The sequence below is a fragment of the Mauremys reevesii genome, linkage group 22 (genome assembly GCF_016161935.1).
Source record: "Mauremys reevesii isolate NIE-2019 linkage group 22, ASM1616193v1, whole genome shotgun sequence".
Taxonomy (NCBI): domain Eukaryota; kingdom Metazoa; phylum Chordata; order Testudines; family Geoemydidae; genus Mauremys; species Mauremys reevesii.
The window spans coordinates 13,646,845-13,668,968 of NC_052644.1; the positions used below are offsets into that span (position 1 = coordinate 13,646,845).

At 44.5% G+C, this 22,124-nt stretch overlaps 1 protein-coding gene across 1 annotated transcript in view; it reads right to left on the minus strand.

Annotated features, from left to right (window-relative positions):
• The window catches only part of LOC120388169 (putative uncharacterized protein DDB_G0287113), a 41,557-nt gene extending 19,433 nt beyond the window's left edge, over nt 1-22,124 (minus strand). The window contains exons 1-9 of the mRNA XM_039509804.1: nt 21,965-22,124; nt 19,919-19,939; nt 19,059-19,079; nt 14,212-14,232; nt 13,656-13,682; nt 12,317-12,337; nt 11,323-11,343; nt 9,085-9,105; nt 7,604-7,624 (exon numbers count right to left, since the gene is read on the minus strand). Of these exons, the coding sequence (XP_039365738.1) occupies nt 7,604-7,624; nt 9,085-9,105; nt 11,323-11,343; nt 12,317-12,337; nt 13,656-13,682; nt 14,212-14,232; nt 19,059-19,079; nt 19,919-19,939; nt 21,965-22,022 (232 nt within the window). The 5' untranslated portion in view covers nt 22,023-22,124. The remainder of the gene's footprint in view (nt 1-7,603; nt 7,625-9,084; nt 9,106-11,322; nt 11,344-12,316; nt 12,338-13,655; nt 13,683-14,211; nt 14,233-19,058; nt 19,080-19,918; nt 19,940-21,964) is intronic.

Here is a 22,124-nt window from a genome sequence, read left to right on the forward strand (position 1 = left end):
AGGTTTCGTCCTTAGGTACCTCCTGTATAGCTCCAATGAAGAGGAGCGTCCGCACCTCTTACAAGAGGAATCGCTCATGAGAGGGGTCCCTAAGAGGGACGAGGATGGGTAGGCTTTTGCCCCATTGGCGGTTAGAAGGACCCTAATTTTGGCTCCTTTGGGGTCCTGATTGACGCCTACGACCGCGTAAGCGACGCCCGCTGGCAAAGTCCTGGCTTTGTCTAGGCGCAGGGTAAGAGCGGTGAGGCTGGGGACGGAAGGGTCGGCGCTGAAACACCGGCGTGTGCATGCCGAGAGAGAGTGGAAAGTGACCCTGTTGCCCTTTAGGCTTTGCAGCCTAGGGCCAGTTTTTTCAGAGAACAGGCCTTTGCCATTGAAGGGCAAGTCCTGTATAGTGTGCAGCAGCTGCGAGGGAAGGCTTGATAACTGGAGCCATGAAATGCGCCTCGTGGCAACACCTGAGGCCAGAGTCATGGCAGCAGAGTCAGCTGCATCCAACGAGGCCTGGAGGGAAGCTCTCGCTAGCGACTTCCTTTGTTCCAGGAGGGCATCGAACTCTTGACGGGAGTTCTGAAGAACCGACTCTGTACATTTGCCCACCGCCACCCATAGTAGCGGCTAAGCAGGGCTTGCTAGTTTGCTACACAAAGTGGCAGGGCCTCCGCCGAGTATATCTTACGGCCCAGTAAGACCATTCGCCTAGCCTCCTTGGCTTTAGGGGTTGGTGCCTGCTGGCCATGGCGTTCCATCCCCTTGAGGGACTGGACGACAAGGGAGCGGGGGGGGATATGTACCTAAAGGTACTCATACTCCCTGGATGATACCATGTACTTGCGTTCCGATCAGAGGAGGGCCCGAGGAGTATGTTCCTGCCCCCGCCTCATCTGGGGAGGAGGCAGAAGAAAGGCCAGGGACAAGCGGGTCCTGTGTGGGCTCACGCTCCTGGACGACCTCCTGATCCGGTGGGATCTGGGAGCCCGGTGGCTGAACCGGGGCTTGCTCCGTACTGGTCGGAGGGGGACGGCTAATTGTCGCCTCTGGCATCCAGAGCTCCGACGGAACGGAGCGAGATGGGAGCACCGGTATGCCTCTGGCATGGTAGTACGCCCAAGGTGACTAGAAGGACCACTGATAGGTCTCCTGGAAGACTCTGGAGGGCACATCGGAAAACAGAGTACTGCGCATATGAAGTGTCCGCACGTGGCAACACTGATGCATGGTTAGATGGCCCTGAAGGAGCTGAAGAGCCTTTGGTAGAGTCTCCTTCTCTAACTGACGTCGCTCGACGCGGCCCCGGGGATCGGTACCGGGAGACATACCGGTACTGAGAACGGGACCTGCCACCAGAGCTGTGACGGGTGGTCGACCGAGAGCGCGAGGCTCGATGTTCAGGAGTGGCTACGGGAGTCTCGGTGCCTGGGGCAGTGCCGGGAGCAGGATCGGTACCGAGTGTACCAGGCCAGCGAACAGGACGCTGACCGGTGCCGCGAGTACTAAAGGTACCAAAATAGAGAACGGTGCCGAGACTGCGAGCGGTGACGGGACCGAGAACGTCTGCGGGACCGCGATCGGGAACGGTGCTGCTCTGCGGTACCGATGCAGGGTGGCGTGAGCAAGACAGGCTCGCGGATAGACAATATAACCTGCACCGGTGGTGTCGGGGGTTAAAGCAGCGCAGGCTCTGCCCTTGCCATCAACTCCCTCGCTGTGGAAATGTTTCCAGCGTGGAGGGAATAGTGAGCTCGACCACAGCTCGCACCGGAGAGTGTTCAGGTGCTGGACTTGACGGCTCTTGCGTGTCCAGAGTCTACGGTGCTGATACTGTCGGTGCCGCAGCAGGTACCGGTGCCGGGCAGTACGACGTAGTAGAGCGCTCGGGCTGCGGAGCAGGCAGCTCGGACGCAGCTTAAAAGCAAGCTCGACCACGGTTCGTACCGGGGAGCTTTCCAGCACCGGACTCGACGGCTCTTGCCTGGCCGGAGTTAACGGTGTGGATACTGTCGGTGCCGCGGCAGACATCGGTGCCGGGCGATCCGACTGAGCATAGTGCTCGGCTGTGGAGCAGGCGGCTCGGATGCAGCTTCATAGCGAGCTCGACCACGGTCCGTACCGGGGAGCTTTCCAGCACCGGACTCGACGGCTCTTGCCTGGCCGGAGTTAATGGTGCGGATATTGTCGGTGCCGTGGCAGACATTGGTGCTGGGCGAGCCGAGTGAGCATAGCGCTCGGCTGCGGAGCAGGCGGCTCGGACGTAGCTTCACAGCGAGCTCTACCACGGTTCATACTGGGGAGCCTTCCAGCACCGGACTTGACGGCTCTTGCCTGGCCAGAGTAAATGGTGCGGATATTGTCGGTGCCGCGGCCGACATCAGTGCCGGGTGCTCCGACTGAGCATAGCGCTCGGCTGCGGAGCAGGCGGCTCGGACGCAGCAAGTATATTGTGCCTCTTCATCCTCCAGGAGAGAGAACCATGCCGAGTGGACGTTGGAGCCAGCGAGGGCCAGTGCCGGGAGGCCTTGGCGGTACCGGCGATCTGGTGCCGAGGGAGCGCTCCTTGAAGACTAACCAGCGCTCGGCGCCGAGAGCGGAGGAGCAAGAGCTGCCTCCCTCAGGAGCTGCTTGAGATGAAAGTCCCGCTCCCCTTTGTTCTCTGATTAAAGGCCTCACAAATGCGGCACTTATCTGTTAGTTGAGATTCCTCGAGGCACTTAGGAGAGGATCTCTTGTCGGCATCGGCTTGTGGCCGGCCGAGCAGTGTAAAACCCTTCGGACCCGGCACCGGGTGAGGGGAAGGGGAAAAAAACCCCGAACCCCTGAAAATAAATACTATACTACAAACAAATAAAGTTAACTACAACTATAAGCATTTGAACTATATACTAAATGAGAGAAACTACGAGTAGCTAGGGAAGTGGAGGTCAGCTAAGCCGCGCTCCACTGTTCCAACGGCCATCACGGGCGGAAAGAAGGAACTGAGGGGCGGATGGGTCGGCAGGGGTATATATCCTGCGCCATAGTGGCGCCACTCCAGGGGGCGCCCAGCCGACCCACCGAGTGTTGCTAGGGTAAAAATCTTCTGAAGAGCCGTGCACGCACGGCGCGAACACCTACCTGGAATGCATAGGAGCAATCACTCGAAGAAGAATTACTTTTTTTTCCAAAACAAAATAAAAAAAAATGAAATTTCCTGCAACATTTTTTTTAGGTCAAACAACATTCTGTTTTGATAAAATTAAAACATTTTTGTTCTAATTTTGAAAATTTCAATATAAATGTAATATCATTTTGAAATGAAAAATCAAAAGGTTCCATTTCAATATAGTCAAAAGGAAAGTTAGAATGTAACTGAAATATTAATTTCTTACGTGCTTTCATTCCTCCAAACAGTTATTTTTTTAAATAGATATGTTCCCATGGAAAGTTTTTGACCAGCCCTCAGGTTAGTAGTGAATACACTGGACCAGAAGGGAGAATATCTGGGCTCGATTTCCTGCTGTTGCAAACATTTCTGTGTAATTATCATCACTCTGTTCGCAAGGGAATTGTCAAAGAACCTCCTCTGGGTGTTTTGCACAGAACATGGGTTCCCAATTTGGGGGAAGCTGTTTGCGGAAGACTAATTGAGGCCCCATATCTGAGGTGGGACGTGTAGAGAGTCCTCTGCATGGTCTTGGCTACTCCTGCAGAGGCACAGCTTTAGTGGTTCTGTCCTGCTGCACTTCCCATCCAGAGCTTTCTTCTACAGTGGATATGTGCAATTCCCGGATGACCTGGATGTGTGTTCTCACACCCCAACTGCCCTTGAACCTCTCCCCTTCTGGCTCTCTTTGCAAAGAGCTGGTGAGGTCTCAGCTATGCGATGCACCAGCGCTGCAGAATCCCCTACATAGCCCCTTGTCATAAACAAACAGTTAAGGGTTAATTCCTCTTTTACCTGTAAAGGGTTAAGAAGTTCACATAACCTAGCTGACACCTGACCAGAGGGACCAATGGGGGGACAAGATGCTTTCAAAGAGGGAGGAGGGAAAACAGTCTTTTGTCTATTTTACCATAATGAGGTAAAATGTAATGAGATAACTAGCGCTGCAATGGACAATACAGAGTCTGTTTGGGCAATGGTCACATTGGGGAAGAAAACTACCAGAGCCTCATCCAGGATAGTGATTTTGTGCTATAGACCGGGCCGATCTAGCTTAGAGATGGATAGAGAGCTTTTTTTTTTTTTAGGAGTAAACAACTAGGAACTGCTTGATCATGGGGACTTTAACTTCCTTCCTATATATAGATTGAAACAAACAAAAATAATAAATAATAATAATTTCTTTTCCTGATAGTGATAATGAATGAATTCAATCATTCAGTGGTTGGTGAACGAACCGAGGGACATTTTTTTAGATTTGATTTTTGTGAGAGTAACGAGGACCTTGTGTTGTGTTGGTTGGACTGTTGGGACAACCTGATGTGATCATAATTCGTTTCCAAATAAATGGGAGGATAATGAATATAATCAATGAGACTAGACTAGGTGTGTATGAAAATAAAAATTATAATTAAACTAAATTAAGGCGTAAGGGAGACTGGGCTAACATATTTAGGGAGGGATCTGGGATCTAAGGGCAGATGACGGCTTTTGGTTGAAGTTGCAGTGGGCAGGAGTTGTCATGGGAAGGTAGAAGGGGGAAAGGGCTCGTAGGTAGCAGTTTTAGACGAGTTGCGAGAGCAAGCGCCTTAGAAGGGTCATTAAGAAAAAGAAAAGCAAAGCGGAAACCAGGAAAGAGGAAGAGGGGAGGGAGGAAACCTACCTTATTGAGGAGGGAGGGGGGCAGAAGCTGTGAGAAGGCGAAAGCATGTGGAGATGGATCTAGGAATAAAAATTAAAACAAACCAAATTTTTTTTTTTTATAGAAAAATAAAAAAGAAAAGAAAGAAAGAAGAAGTGGGAAAAAAAAAACTTTAAATGGAGATGATTATAGAATGGCAGGAATCTGGGCACAATACTATAAATAATACTTTGCCTGGGCTATGGAATAGCTAATGAAGGCTAAGGAATAGTGATAGAGGGACCGAGGAGGATGAAGAACTGGGGGTACTTAAGTAGAAAGCTGAGGCAAAACTGAACAACTTTAAGCTTAACGGAAGGGGGGGATAATCTATTCATCTAGAATATAAAAGGAATTAAGGATGATAAGCATATATGCCCGTTAAATATAAATAAATCAAAAAATTTGAATTTGTACTTGGATTAGACTGACTGACTGTAAGAAGGGGAAAAAGAAGTAAAAGAAGAAGGGAAGGAAGAATTATTAAAATATGGTCTAATCTAGTGGTCATGCAAAGTAATGGAAAAAAGAAAAAAGAGTAAAAGAGAGAGTGAGAGTTGAATGGCATGGGCAACTGATGGGATATGATATTTAAATATTGATCTTATCACTTGATCAACAATCTCCTTTTTTGAGAGAGTAACAGATTTTTTTAGACAGAATGCGGCAGTGGATCTCATATATCTGGATTTCAGTATGGATTTCATGATAAATTACTTATTAAATGGGAAAAATTAAAAAAGAAGAAGGAAGAAAGGATGGGGAAGAGGGAGAAAAGGAAGGAGAAGGAGGTTAGACTGGGAGGAAGTGGAGGAAGGAGGGGTTGTCAGGTTTGGAGGGTTAGGCTGGGTTTGGGGTCCTTGTCCGGTTTTGGGATTTTTTGAGTGGGCTGTATTTTATTGGAAGTGCTGACCTGTGAACCAAGAGTATATGAAGTTGGGGAAATGTTCATTTTGACAGGGAAGATTGGGTATTGAGAGAGGATTTAGATGACTTTGTAACTGTTTATTAGATCAGGATGAAGATGAGTTTAGTAAGAGGAAGTAACAGGATGAAATAGTAGGATGTCTAAGAAGTTAGTTATTGTAAGGGGGGGGTTTTACAAGAACTGGAAGGATAAGAAGGAGGGAAGAGAGGAGTTGGAGTAGATGAGGAGGAGTAGGCAATGGTGAGTTATGAGTGGAATGTGATGTGGCTATGAAAAATGATGGCGCGTTGAAAAGGTATAGGGTCTTTGGGTGGTCTAGGGTTGCATTAGGATGGGGAGAAGGAGGTGGGAGTATTGTGTTGTAGGTTTGGTGGAGATGGTTTGTTTGGAGTTGTTTAAGAAAGATTAATCTGAAGGAGAAGCTAGAATAAGAAGAACTAGAACAAATAGGATGGAAGGGAGGAGATAGAAGGAATGAAGGCCTTTCGGTAGAAAAGAGGGAGATTTCCTTAGGAGAAGAGGATCAGACTTAAAATGATGAGAGGAGATATGATTATAAGGAGAGGAGATAACAGGAAGATAAATAAATAGAGAGAAGGATCAGAAATATTAGGACAGAAGAATTAAAACAGCTCAGTGAATAAGTCAGGAGGCAAACAGAGGAGAAAACTGAAAGTCAGGAAACCTAAGGGAACGGAAAACAGAGGGGGGTGGAATCAGGAAACAAAGGAACAGTTAGGTTGATAAGATAGGAGAGGAGGGAAGGAAGTTTATGGATTATGGGAGATAAGTTAAACGATAATAGTTTATGGAGGATGGTGCTGGGTATGATATAACCTTTGTCAATTGGTATGGTTTGCCTGGGGGGTCTGGTGCTTCTCCAGGTGTTTGGCCATGAGAGGGTTCGCCAAGAATGAGGTCTTTGGATCTGTTCATATTTGGGGTCGAATTTCCTTGGGGTTCCGCCTTATGGAGTCTATGGACCAGAGTTTTTTGCAGAGCCTCAGAAGCAGGAGTGGGTGGATCCTTGGATAGGCAGCTATGATCATCTTGATGGTGCTTCTGATCTTGAATTCTATGATTCTATGATTCTATGATTCTATGTTCTGTGAGGGCTTTTGCTGGAGTCAGAGATCCAGGAACCAGTCATCTAACCTTTTTAAAGCAGTGAGTATTTAGAGAAGGAATATTAGATTACTTTCATTTTGTATTTGTAATTTCTTTTGTAAAAATAGAGGGAGAATCATATTGGGTTTTTGTTAACTTTAAGGTTTTGTCCAGAGGGAAATCCTCTGTGTTTTGAATCTGTTGTCTGTGAGATCATCTTGCTTTCTAATCTCACAGAGGTATTCCTTTCACCCTTTTTCTTTAATTAAAAGTCTTCTTTTAAGAACCTGATTGATTTTCCCTTGTTTTAAGATCCAAGGGGTTTGGATCTGGGCTCACCAGGAATTGGTGGGGGGGAATTCTCTTGAGTCTACCCAGGAAAAAGGGTATAGAGACCTGGGAGAGGAGAATTAGTCTCAATCCTGCCAGGAAAGGGGGGATAAGGACTGGGGAAATATTTGGGGGAAGGCAGAGTTCCCAAATGGCTCTCCCTTAAACGTTTGTTTAAAACATTTGGTGGTGGCAGCGACTGTTTTGCCTAAGCTGGTAAAAATAAGCTTAGGGGTTATTTCATGCAGGTCCCCACATCTGTACTCTAAAGTTCAGAGTTGGGGAGGACACCTTGACACCCCTCCTGACCATGAGGAATGATACCTTTTCTGCTGCAGTCAGAGCTCTTGGAACCCAGATAGGGACTACAGAGTTTATTCTCTGGACTGTAACTATTCAGTCAACTGTGAAAACTCACCCTCTTCCTCCTGTAGTTCTTCTACAAAAGAACAATGGGGAGAAGAAGAAAAGAATTCAGTATATGTCCATTTACTTGCACATTCAAGAGGGTGAATGAGTGCCTTTCTTTCCTGAGTAGCATAAATATTGGCCATGGTTAGTGAGAAGCATAGAGCCTTCGCTGTCTACTTAATCTGTGGGCTAGTCCCATGCCTATTCCCCTAAAAGCAGAAAGACAAGATTCTATTCTTGTGTGAATAAATTTAACAAGAAGCTTGATGGTCACAACAAATTAGCAAAAGTGGTGAATATGACACATGATGCTCCTCCACTAATATGGGATCTGTTAAGAAAGGAACAGTAATACCATTTAAATCATGACCTGCATTTCATTTCAACTTCAATGCAGAGTCCTGTCCATTTGTACAATTCCTTTTATACTGTGTTTCTTTGAAGGAGGATTATGGATTTTGGGGATACAAAAGAGTAAAGGGGGAGTGTCATCAATATACAGATAAGGGTAGCATAAAATCCCTCCTCGGTAGCTGTACTGAATCTTTACTTGTAAGGGGTAAGAAGCTCAAATAACCTAGTTGGCACCTGACCAAAAGGGCCAACGAGAAAAGAAGATACTTTCAAATCTGGCATGGGGGGTAGGTTTTGTTTGTGCTCTCTTTGTTTGTTCCCTCTCTGGATGAAGAGAGAGACCAGGCTGGAAAAACATGTCCTGAAAATATACCTGAAATGCACATCTAAGATTACAAAAATTGTAAGTAATGGCAAGGAATTGCGTTAGATTATCTTTTGTTTTAGCTTGTGAATTTTACCAATGCTAAGAGTGAGGTGGGTTTTTTTTTGGTAACTTTGAACCTGAGCCTAAAAAGTCCCTTACATCCTGATTTTTGCAGGTGTGATTCTTTTACTTTTTTTTTTCAATAAAATTCTTCTTGTAAGAACCTGATTGATTTTCAGTGTGCTAAAAACCAAGGGGCTTGGTCTGTGCTCACATTGTAACCAATTGGTTAAGATATTATTCTCAAGCCTCCCCAGGAAAGGGGGCGAAGGGGCTTGGGGGAATATTTTGGGGAAATAGGGACTCCAAGTGGCCCTTTTCCTGATTTTTTGTCTAAATCACTCGGTGATGACAGCCATACCATCTAAGGACAAGGAAAGGATTTGTGCCTTGGGCAAGTTTTTAACCTAAGCTGATAGAAATAAGCATAGGGGTCTTTCATGCGGGTCCCCACATCTGTACCCCAGAGTTCAGAGTAGGGAGGGAACCCTGACAGGAAGTCTATTTAAATGTTAACAATGTAGGATCAGCACTGGTCAAATATAGTAAATGCTCATATATGCTATTGATAAGGAAAGCCAAGAAAACTGCTCTATCAAATGTGGGAGGGAAAGGTGAAGTCTAATAATGACTCAAACTTTTTTTTTCATTCTACAAGAATCTTACATATTTGTAGAGTACATGGAAGAAAAAGGACACAGACTTACTTATTCTCTTCTCCAAGTTCCCTAAAAAAGAAAAAAAATATAACAATAGCACCTTTTGTAATAATATAGCCAAGAATGAAGGTAACTAATAGTTAAAATATCGAAAGCCATATTGTATTCACTGGAGAATATTTGTGTGGGAGCAGGTGAGATATGAGCACCATAAAATTTAAGGCCAGAAGGGACCTCCCTTATCATGTATCACACAGTCCAGAGAACTTCACTAAAATAATTCCTGTTTGTATTACAGCAGATCTTTTAGAAAAAAACATCCAATTTTTATTTAAAAATTACTAGTTATGGACAATCTGCCATGACATTTGTAAATAATTCCAGTGGCTCATACCCTCACTCTTAAAATTTTACAATTTATTTCCAGTATGGATTTCTCTAGCTTCACTTCCAGTCACTGGATCTTGTTAGCCCTTTCTCTGCTAGAGCCTATTATCATATAGTGGTTCTTTATATTGTGATAGACCCAGGGCAGTTGGGTACAGAAGAATAGCAGAAGGCAGAGGAGAGCCAGGGAGCCAGAGGAAAGGAAGTGCGGCTGAAGGGCTGGTTAAGGGAGCCTTAAGGTAAGGGTGAAGAAGGGATAAGCAGGAGAGCTGTGGGGAAGTGGCCCAGAGAAATGTAGCAACTCTGGCAATGAAAGGTTGGCTGCCAACAGCTGTTACCATTAGGGTCCCTGGGCCGGAACCCGGAGTAGAGGGTGGGCCCGGGTTCCCCCCAACCCACCACTACAGGAACATCTCCTGGGAGGGGAAGTCAGGTCCCTGTCAGGACAGGAGGCTAAATTGTTCTGAAATAAGCCCCCAGGGACAACAGAGACTGTGGGAGTTCTCTCACCAACCTCCTTGCTGGCCTATGATGAAAAGGGCTCAGTAGACTGTAACCCTGGCCCTAGAGAGAGAAGGGCTATGTGGAGCATCACAGTGAGCCACTGAGACTAGCATAAACCACCTAGAAGTGCAGGACCCACGGGGGCAAGGTCAGAGCTCTGCCACAATATACATAGTTATAAAGTGTGATTAAGGCACTCCTTCTGTTAAGCTAAATAGATAGAGCTCTGGAGTTTATCACTATAAATCATGTTTTCTATTACTTTAATCCTTCTCATGGTTCTTTTCTGACACCCTCTCCAATTTATAAACTTCCTTCTTCAGCTGGGGACATCAGAACTGGACACAGTTTTCCAGCAGCATAGCCAAATACAGCGATAATATAACCTTCTTACTTCTACTTAAGAGCATTTCCATGCCCTCTGTTCAAGTGCCTAGACAATCCTGTCCTATTTAAGGGGCTTTGTGCACTCCAGGGAAAGAGGTACAGCTTTCCTGAAACAACTGAGACAGAAATTGCACCTATTCCCATCACAGACAATGTGTATTGGATAGTATCAGATATGTGTGTTAGGAAAGGTGAGTGAGTTGCTAAAGTGCACTGACCTGGGGAGCTCTGGGTGGGATTGTATCTCAAGGGGTTAGCTGCTTCCCTGGATATTCCAGGCATGGAAAGTGACAGTACCCTAATGCCAGGGGCAGGGGAGGCCAGGACACTCTTCTCTCAAAAAGGCACAGAATCTATGAGCCTGAGGCCTGGCTTTCAGCAGAGTTTTTGGCTTTGCCATGATTCCAGGATGCTCTGCTCTCTGTTATGTGAGGGGAGGGAGTAAAGGATGAGGATGGAGTAAAAGTTCTCTGAAGTTCCCAGAAGAGGTTTCCCATCCTAGGGTATGCTCTGGCCCTTCAATATCAAGATTTCTGCCTCGGGGCACTGTATGAACCCCACTGCCCCGCCAGTTCTTTAAGACTTACAGAGGGTTCATTGGTGCAATCTGGAACTAGCTACTAAACATTTCCCTGATAAAACCCCACTCTGTGTGATTGTCTCAGAAAGAAAAGCAAATTCACCTTTGCCACCCAGCCACTGCTTTACACATCTCTGTGTCTCACCTGTTTTGTCTTTGTCTTTGCTGAAAATTGGGTTAATGAACATTTATTTCCTCTCCACTGTCACAGTCTCAAACCCCAACCCACACCAGAGACAAACTGCCAGTAAAAAATATCCAGACTCTCCTCAGTCCCAATTACAAAACTCACTCACTTCCCACTCACTGCAAAAGCAGAAAGATGCTGACACCTCAGCAGTTAAAGAAACTCTTCCTCCACCATTTTCCTCAATGGGAAAATGACTGGCCCTTCCATCTCCAAACTGCAGCAGTCACAGCCAACTTACCCTTTTCCTCCTTGAGTTGGGCTGCAAAAGAAAAAAAAAAGGACACTTTTCAGTATATGCACTTTATTGGTATTAAATTAGTGGCCCAATCCTGATCCCAGTGTAGCCAATGCAAGTCTATCCATTGAATTCATTGAAGGAATGGTCAAGTCTTGGATTAAGGAAAGCCAGGATTTTTTTCCTGAAACACTTACTCTGCCCCCACATGATTGGGTAGCCTAATGGAAACTTAACAATGTCTCCTTGGATTTGCTCTGTGAAAGAGGCACAGGGGCTACACATGTTACATGAACAGGTAACATTTCCCTCATCCATCTGAGAATAACTGATGCACAGTGAGTACATATTTGCCTAGGTAGGGCTTCTGAACAAGAAATGTTGCAATTATATCGGAATGGTCATTTTTCAAACCAGGCAAACATATACTATAGTTTCTCTGCTAAAACTTTCAAGACATTATCAATATATCAGACTAAATATGCAGGCATTATTGGAAAAAGCAGAATCTATGAGGTGAGTTTTGTATGGATCCTCAGAGGTGGGGCCATTCTGATTTTGTGCAGATTTGAGTTCAGCTTAAGGTTGTCCAGCTCCCATACAGGTTCATGTTCTATCTTACAAGTGGAATGTAGTAGGTGTCAGTGGGGATCATAGTCATAGTGGAAGAAGCACCTCTCAGATAAGAAGGTGAGATCTTATGGGAAGTTTTGAATGTTAATGCAGAGACCGTGAATTGTACTCCACATTCAATGGGAAGCAAGTCTTTACTGTGTTCCTACTTAGCCTTAATGTATAATTGAATAAATTCTGTATTTGGCACATTGATTTCAATGGAATTACATTACTAGACCACAATACCTCACAGAACTGACCGTTTGGAGCCTGCTGATGTGTAATTGATAATTTAGGGAGCGATACTGAGGTTTACAAATACAGGATATACATTATAGTTCTGGGAAATAAAAACAGTGCTATACTAATCCACAAAACTCACCAATTTCTCTCTGCAGTTGCCCTGCAAAAGAATAAACTTTATCAGTCACCACTTGCAGTATTGTCTTTTAGAATATGAAAAAAGAGAACATAACAGTTGGATACCTGATTTACTAACATCAAGAAGAGCATGAATCAGCCTTATTCAGTATGGCTCATATTCAGTGAACTAAATATTTTAATCTAATATTTATCTAATTGTGTATTTTACCACATCCTGTTGTCTCTGCTGCTCTCAGCCCTACATCACAGATTACCTTACATTTCTTACATGCCATCTAATCCACACATGTGTGCAATGTAATACTTCAAAATCTTCTGACAAAAATCTGACAACACAGGCCAGATTTCTGAAGACCTGAGGATTAACTGAGATGAAGGAGCAAAACACAATTAAAGTTTCACATTCCCCTGCAGTGGCCAACTTTTGCAACTAGCCCAAGAACTAACCAGTCTCACTTTCAGATGCAGTTGGTCAATGGCTACACCTCCATATTTGAAGTTACAGGTGTAGCTAAAGTAGCATGGGCAGCAGGAAGGGCGGTATAGTTTAATGACCCTGAATATGTACCCACAGACAGGGGCGACTCCAGGCACCAGCGCTCCAAGCACGTGCTTGGGGCGGCAAGCCACTGGGGGCGCTCTGCCGGTCGCCGTGAGGGTGGCAGGCAGGCTGCCTTCGGTGGCTTGCCTGCGGAGGGTCCGCGGAATCAGTGGACCCTCTGCAGGCAAGCTGCCAAAGACAGCCTGCCTGCCGTGCTTGGGGCGGCAAAATGTCTAGAGCAGCCCTGGCCCACAGAGTCCAGGTGGGTTTGTACACAGGGCGGCTAGCCTGTGCAGCTACACCCACTGAATGTACTATACCAGCTACACAACTTTTTTTAGCATCTTGGTTGGACAAGATCTAGTGCAGGGGTAGGCAACCTATGGCATGAGTGCCGAAGGCAGCACACGAGCTGATTTTCAGTGGCACTCACGCTGCCCGGGTCCTGGCCACTGATCTGGAGGGCTCTGCATTTTAATTTAATTTTAAATGAAGCTTCTTAAACATTTAAAAAACCTTATTTACTTAACATACAACAACAATAGTTTAGTTATATATTATAGACTTATAGAAAGAAATCTTCTACAAATGTTAAAATGTATTGCTGGCACGCGAAACCTTAAATTAGAGTGAATAAATGAAGACTTGGCACACCACTTCTGAAAGGTTGCTGACCCCTGATCTAGCGTGAATATGTTTATCTGACTTGGGAATCACCCATCTACCTCCAAGAGCAGATGCAGCTACTCTGATAGAGATTTGACCCCGGCTGATGGAAGCAGACAAGAAATCTTACCTGCTACAGGAAAATCTTCTTTCCTTTCTAAATGAGGACATGAAATAAAGAACAATTCTCATTGACTAAATATGTAGTTCCTTTTTGTCATTAAGACATACAAAGATGCACACAAATATTGGACTAAAATTCTGCTCCCGAAAAAGTTAATGACAAACTTCTGCTAATGTCATTCAGAGCAGGAGCAAGTCCACAGTCTCTTTTTATTCCTGTCATACTCTAGGGCTCTGCAGTGAGTCCTGGCTGCTTCCCCATTTCCTCTGAGAGTTCAGACACCCCTCCCCTTGGCCACAGGATGCAGAGGAAACACCGAAGTAAGAGGTTGCTGGAACTCCCAGAAGCTGTTTTTCCCCCATGGTAGAGGATGATTTGGCTGCCCGAGTTGCCAAAAATTCACATGGGAGAGAGGAGAATGTTAATAAATGTTAATAAAGCCCTATAGAATTACAGCCTAGCTGTGGGGGATGTATTTGGGGGGATCTAGAAATATTCCAGGCCAAGCTGAATGGGCTGCAGGGTTTGTCCCTTTGACTTGATAGTTATTCAGTAAACTCACCCTTTTGCTCTTGGAGTTGTGCTGAAAATGAATCATGGAGAAAAGAGAAAGAGAAAAATAATCAGTTATATATTTATATGTATTACCAAGCCATAGAGTGTGAATGGGAACCTTTATCTCTTGAACAGCACAAATATTAGCCATGTTGGTGAGCAGCAAAGGTCCTTCACCGGTTATTCATTTGGTGGGCCTACTCATCTGTCTGTCCCCCTGCACAGAAGACTGGAAGAGATATTAGAGCCCAACCTTTTTCTAAACTAGTTTGGCAAGAACTTTCATAGTCACTATTAAATAGCAAAAAGCTCAATAGGAAACACAATCCCCCTACTATGGACATCAGCTATGAAAAGAGTCATATTATTTATTTAATGAGTTATGTTCCATTTTCAGTTTCAATGAACAGTACTTTTCATACATATCATTCTTTCATAAAATATCTGTTTTCTGGTGAGCTACATTTCCTAGAGGATACCAAATGGCACTGGGAGATTTCATTTAAAAATACCAGATATTAAAGCAACTATTTTCAGATCTAGCAAATATTCAGAGATGCTCTTCTCAAGCCAGAAAAAGGGGATGATGAAAGGCAGGAGATCAGAAAAGTTCAACAATAAATTCTTCCACACTCCACTATACAAGATTTGTGTGTATTGACCAGACTATGCATTAGAGAAATAAGACACACACTTATCAATTGTCTTCTCTAGGTTTTCTGAGAAAGAAACAAATAGTGAAAGAGTGAAAGTGATAGTGAAAGAAGCTTTCATCGTTAAAGGTTATGGAACAGGTCCCTTGGGAGAGCCTATCATTTACCTCACTCCATTGTGAAAATTGACTATGATGATTCATTTTGTAGCGGAGTCTTTTGACTCCACAGAAATGTCAGGCTGTTTCACACTCTGTAAGGCAATAAACTCTCTAGGTGAGAGGAAGTTTCCAAGGAAATATTGGAGAGAGAGGATCCTGGAGCTGCCAGCAGAAGGAGTTCTCTTTGCAGGGGAGGCATTACACCTCACAAAGTGGTTTAAGACTTACAGAGGGTTGCTTGGTGCAATCTAGCTGCTGAACATTTCCCTGATAAAACCCCATTCTGTGTTATTGTTTCAGAAATGAAATTCCCTCTGACATTCTATACCTCGGGGGAGCCCCCATAACTCCCATATTCCTCATCTGTATATAATTGTGATTTTGCATATTAAGCACGCCATGTAAGGTATCAGGGGAAAGGTTATGAACTGCTGAAACCCACTGTTCTATGTATACCTTTAGTGCATATGAAGTTATGAGATTGTGTTCTATGGCTGTCATGAAAACATGCTGTAAACTGGGGATTCAGCCAGATATTAGCTCCACAGCAGCAACAGCAAGGAACGTAACCAATGGCAGGTATAAAAACAACCATCAACAGCCATTGCCCATCAAAGGAGATTCAATTATAAACACCAAGGTAATTTCTCAGCCTTACCTGGGCACTCAGCAATGCCCAGCAGACATGCCTGGACTTGAATTCTCCAATCACATGAGAGTGAGGGTATAAAAGAGACCACAGGAGCTCCATGCTTGGCCTTTCTCCTTCCCTCACCTATGCTGCAAGCAACAAGGACACTGAGGACAAGACTGAAGACACTAACAGAAAGGATTGGCCCAGATTTCAAGGGTGAAATCTGTTTACTATGAACTGCAATATCCAACGGGGTGATAAAAACTGTTTATCTAGTTGTTGCCCAGTCTAATAGGATTAAGAGATTAGATTGCATGCTTATATTTTATTTCTCTTGTTAACTAACTCTGACTTTTTGCCCATCAGTTATAATCACTTAAAATCTGTTCTTTATAGTCAATACATTTGTTTTACTGTTTATCTTTACCAATGAGGTTGCCTGAAGTGTTTGATAAGTGTGATTGCTCAGGCTTGCAAAGGGCTGGCGTATATCCACTTTCCATTGGTGAAGTGATGAACAAATTAATAAATGTGCACTGCTCAAGATGGTATATTTCTGAGGTACAGGGAAGAATTAGTAGGGGAAGCAAAAGTGGATGAGAACCTGGGAGGCAGTGACCATGAGATGGTTGAGTTCAAGATTCTGACACATGGAAGAAAGGAGAGCAGCAGAATACGGACCCTGAACTTCAGAAAAGCAGACTTTGACTCCCTCAGGAACTGATGCGCAGGATCCCCTCGGAGAATAACATGAGTGGGAAAGGAGTCCAGGAGAACTGGCTGTATTTTAAAGAATCTTTATTGAGGTTACAGAAAAAAAACCCATCCCGATGTGTAGAAAGAATAGTAAATATGGCAGGCGACCAGCTTGGCTTAACAGTGAAATCCTTGCTGATCTTAAACACTAAAAAGAAGCTTACAAGAAGTGGAAGATTGGACAAATGACCAGGGAGGAGTATAAAAATATTGCTGAGGCATGCAGGAGTGAAATCAGGAAGGCCAAATCACACTTCAAATTGCAGGTAGCAAGAAACGTTAAAAGTAACAAGAAGGGTTTCTTCACGTATGTTAGGAACAAAAAGAAAGTCAAGGAAAGTGTGGGCCCCTTACTGAATGAGGGAGGCAACTTAGTGACAGAGGATGTGGAAAAAGCTAATGTACTCAATGCTTTTTTTGCCTCTATCTTCACGAACAAGGTCAGCTCCCAAACTACTGCACTGGGCAGCACAGCATGGGGAGGAGGCGACCAGCCCCCAGTGGGAAAAGAAGTGGTTCAAGACTTTGTAGAAAAGCTGGACGAGCACAAGGGTGCTAAAGGAGTTGGCAGATGTGATTGCAGAGCCATTAGCCATTATCTTTGAAAACTCATGGTGATCAGGGGAGGTCCTGGATGACTGGAAAAAGGCTAATGTAGTGCCCATCTTTAAAAAAGGGAAGAAGGAGGATCCAGGGAACTACAGACCAGTCAGCCTCATCTCAGTCTCTGGAAAAATCATGGAGCAGGTCCTCAAGGAATCAATTCTGAAGCACTTAGAGGAGAGGAAAGTGATCAGGAACAGTTAGCATGTATTCACCAAGGGCAAGTCATGCCTGACTAATCTAATTGCCTTCTATGAAAAGATAACTGGCTCTGTGGATGAGGGGAAAGCAGTGGATGTGTTATTCCTTGACTTTAGCAAAGCTTTTGATACGGTCTCCCACAGTATTTTTGCCAGCAAGTTAAAGAAGTATGGGCTGGAAAAATGGACTACAAGGTGGATAGAAAGCTGGCTAGATCGTCAGACTCAATGGGTAGTGATCAATGGCTCCATGTCTAGTTGGTAGCTGGTATCAAGCGAAGTGCTCCAAGGGTCAGTCCTGGGGTTGGCTTTGTTCAATATCTTCATTAATGATCTGGAGGATGGCATAGACTGTACCCCCAGTCAGTTTGCAGATGACCCTAAACTGGGAAGAGTGGTAGATATGCTGGAGGGTAGGGATAGGATACAGAGGAACCTAGACAAATTAGAGGATTGGGCCAAAAGAAATATGGTGAGGTTCAACAAGGACAAGTGTGGAGCCCTGCACTTAGGACGGAAGAATCCCATGCACTGCTACAGACTAGGGACTGAATGGCTAGGCAGCAGTTCTGCAGAAAAGGACCTAAGGGTTACAGTGGACAAAAATCTGGATATGAGTCAAGTGTGCCCTTGTTGCCAAGAAGGCTAATGGAATTTGGGGCTGTATAAGTAGGGGCATTGCCAGCAGATCGAGGGACGTGATCATTCCCCTCTATTTGACATTGATGAGGCCTCATCTGGAGTACTGTGTCCAGTTTTGGGCCCCACACTACAAGAAGGATGTGGAAAAATTGGAAAGCGTCCAGCGGAGGGCAACAAAAATGATTAGAGGGCTGGAGCACATGACTTATGAGGAGAGGCTGAGGGAACTGGGATTGTTTAGTCTGCAGAAGAGAAGAATGAGGGGAGATTTGATAGCTGCTTTCAACTACCTGAAAGGGGGTTCCAAAGAGGATGGTTCTAGACTGTTCTCAGTGGTAGCAGATGACAGAACAAGGATTAATGGTCTCAAGTTGCAGTGGGGGAGGTTTAGGTTGGATATTAGGGAAAACTTTTTTACTAGGAGAGTGGTAAAGCACTGGAATGCATTACCTAGGGAGTGGAATCTCCTTCCTTAGAGGTTTTTAAGGTCAGGCATGAAAAAGCCCTGGCTGGGATGATTTAGCTGGTGTTGGGCCCTGCTTTGAGCAGGGGGTTGGACTAAATGACCTCCTGAGGTCCCTTCCAACCCTGATATTCTATGATTCTATGATACAGTGTGGGGAGCTGGGGGCATTTGACTGGGGCATTTCTCTGTGTGATTCATGAGTGGCTATGGGAGCAATAATTGAATCTAGCTGGGTGTGGGGCTCCACATGCTGTTCTGCTGAGTGATAACAGGGCCTGGAAGGGTTTGCTGCTTGTCACTAACAAAGCATTGTGGGACACAGCCCAGTCTGGAGAGTTAAGGGGGGCATAGCACTCCCACATTCCCAGGCTGAACCCCAGGGATCCTGCCACACTCACCCTTACCTTTTTCCCATTGCTTTGCAACAGGAGCCCCATCACAATGCACCCCCTGTTCTATCTTTGTTTTTGATGCATATTAAGTTAACAAACATTTCTTTACTCTGACCAGCCCCAATCTGACACCTCCACCGTACCCCAGTCAAACAGCGAAACAACCCTCAAGTGAAAAATGCCCAAATTCCCCTGAGTTCCAACTGCAAAATTCACCCACGTCCTGCTCACAGAAACAGAGAGACCCTGACTCCTCAGCAGTTAAAAAAACCTTGCCTCTTCCACATCCCTCAATGCGGAAGTGACTGACCCTTCCCCCTCCAGACCTCACAACAGAGCAAACTTACCCTTTTCCTCCTTGAGTTTTTCTGCAAAGAAAAACAAACAGGACATTTTTTGATATATGTAATTTATTGTTATCAAATCACCAGCCCAATCCTGTTTACAGGGTAGTCAATGGAAGTCTTGCCACTGAATTTATTGAAGAAAGCATCAAGTCTTGGATTAAGGACTGCTAGATTTTTTCTGACACCGCTATGCTGCTCCTACCAGGTTGTGTCATTGAATATAACCTTAATAATGTCTCATTGGATGTGTTCTGTGAAAGACCCACAGTATCTGTATTCTGATGTGTGAGGGGAGAACTCCCCTCATCAGTGGAAGTTAAAATGAAAGCCCTTTGAATTTCCCAGCAGTTTTCAAATCCAAGGGGATGATCTGGCCTTTCACTCTCAAGAGTTCCCACTTGGGTCAGGGTATTAAACCCCACAGAGTTCTAGAACTAGCTGCTAAACCTAGACAAGATTCTTTTCTTGCTTTAATAAATTTAAGATGGAGCTTCATGGCAACAACTAATTAGCAAAAGAGGAGAATATGACACATGCTGCTGCTCCACTAACATGGCATCTACTACCAAAAGAGGCAGTGACACCACTTACATCATGGCCTGCAATTCAGTTTCAGTTTCAAAGTAGAGTTCTTTCAATGTGTACATCTCCTTTGATACTCTGTCTCTTTGCATTAGGGTTATGGCTCTTGGAGAATACAAAACACCATTGGGGGAGTCTTTTTAAAAATTCAACAAAGCAACCCAAATAAAGATCTCTATCAAGGGCAGGAGAGAGGGGTGAGGTCTAATAATAAATCATTCTTGTCCCCATTCCTGAATATTTGTAGAACACATGGGAAGAAAATCATATAAACTTACTTATTCTCTGCTCCAAGTTTTCTGAAAAACAAACAAATGTTTAATAAAAATGACATAAGCTTTAGTCATGATAGGTCCAACCCCCTAAATAGTAGAAAAACAAGATTCTATTATTGTTTGAATAAATTTAACAAGAAGCTTCATGGCCACAACTAATTAGCAAAAGAGGGAATATGACACACAAAGCTGCTCCACGAATGTGGCATCTGCTAACAAAAGAGGCAGAGACACCATTTACATCATGACCTGCATTCCATTTTCAAGTTTTAATGTAGAATCCTTTCAATGTGTACATCCCCATTCCTGAATATTGGTAGAACACATGGGAAGAAAATCATATAAACTTAAGTATCAGAGGGGTAGCCGTGTTAGTCTGGATCTATAAAAGCAGCAAAGAATCCTGTGGCACCTTATAGACTAACAGACGTTTTGCAGCAAGCTCATGCTGCAAAACGTCTGTTAGTCTATAAGGTGCCACAGGATTCTTTGCTGCTTTTACATATAAACTTACTTATTCTCTGTTTCAAGTTTTCTGAAAAACAAACAAATTTTTAACGAAAATGATATAAGCTTTAGTCATGAAGTCCAAGAAGGAAGTGAGTTAATAGCTAAAATACTGAAGGCTATATTATCTTTGGTGGGGAATATCTCTGGCTGTGGAGGGGAGACAATGTGCATGACAGATTCATAGTTTCTAAGTCCAGAATGGATCATTGTGATGATCTAGTCTGACCTCCTGTATAACACAGGCCACAGAGCATACAAAAGAGAAGGTTACTCCCCTTGTGCAGTAACTGATCTTCTTCAAGATGTGTGTCCCTCTGGGTATTCCACTTTAGGTATACTTGAGTCCATGTGTCTAGGATGGGAGATTTTTGGTAGCTGTAACCATTGGATTGCACGTACACTCCCCCATCTCGTGCCATAAGCGGCAGCAGTATAGTGCCATGTGGTGCAACTGCCTTCAGTTCCTTCTCTACCACAGAGTCCATGTCTGAACTCCTAAACAGAAGGGAGGAGGGTAGGGAGTGGAGCACCCATAGGAACACACATCTCGAAGAACCTCAGTTAGTACACAGGATGAGAAACCACCTCTTTTTCTTGGAGTAGTGTCCCATAACGTTTTCCCGTTGGCTTTGTCCTGTAAAAAAGGCACAAGCATTTGCACATGTGTCTTGATCCCAGAAGAAAGAGGCCTCAAAGAACAAAGGAAACCTCTCCCTCATACATGTGACAGTAATTCAAAGCCAATGCAGGCCTAGGGCCAGATCCAAACCCACTGAAGTCAATGAGAAACTTTCCTTCCCTTCAGTCGACTCTGAATCAAGTACTTGGCACCAGATTCACAGAAGTAATTAAGTATCTCAGTGCCTATTTAGGTGACTAAGTCCAGCTCTGAGGCATCACTGAAATTCTCAAACCTAAATCTTAACTGCCACCTAACCCTGTAAGTGACTAGAGTCCCCATGGTGTCTAGGTTTCTCCAGTCAGCAGGCACAAAGCCAATTAAATCCTGATGTGCTCCACAGCTAATGAGCAGCTTTGAGCCCTCACTCATGTGTAAGCCCCAGTGGCTGCAAAGTGGTATTCACAAACTAGGCATCTCCTTGCCTATCATGTTAGAGGCCTGATCTTATAGTCTTGGTTAGAGTTGGCCAACAGGCTCAGGTCTGCACAAATGAGAGGGGTTGTGCTTGTCCCTAAATACCCAATATACCCAGTGGTTAGGGCATTCAGCTGGGAAGCAAAACAGCTGGAATCAAATCCCTGCTCCAAATCACATGGAGCTGGAGATTGAAACCTGACTGCCCCCCCACCCCTAAACACTGGGCTGTTGGTATCATGAGACATGCAGGGGTTTCTCTCTCAGCAATGCAACGCCTAAGTACATTTGTGACTCTAATCTTTATTATTTCACTCTGAAGTGCAATGGAAAAGGCACAAAAATGTTTTTTTCTTCAATCATGTAAAATATGTAACTTCTTTTCAGTAGCGGAGTTTTCACTACATTGTCAGATAGATAACAGAAAAAGGGAAGTTACTTACCTGGAGAGAGATGTTTTGTCCATATGCACATTCCACTGATGGTGCTCATCCACCCCATACACTCCAGGTTGGAATCATTTGGCCGGCAGTTCTCATGTGGCTAGAGCTGAGCATGTGGCTAGAGCTGCTTTCATGCCCCATGTCAGGTGCATAAAAAGCT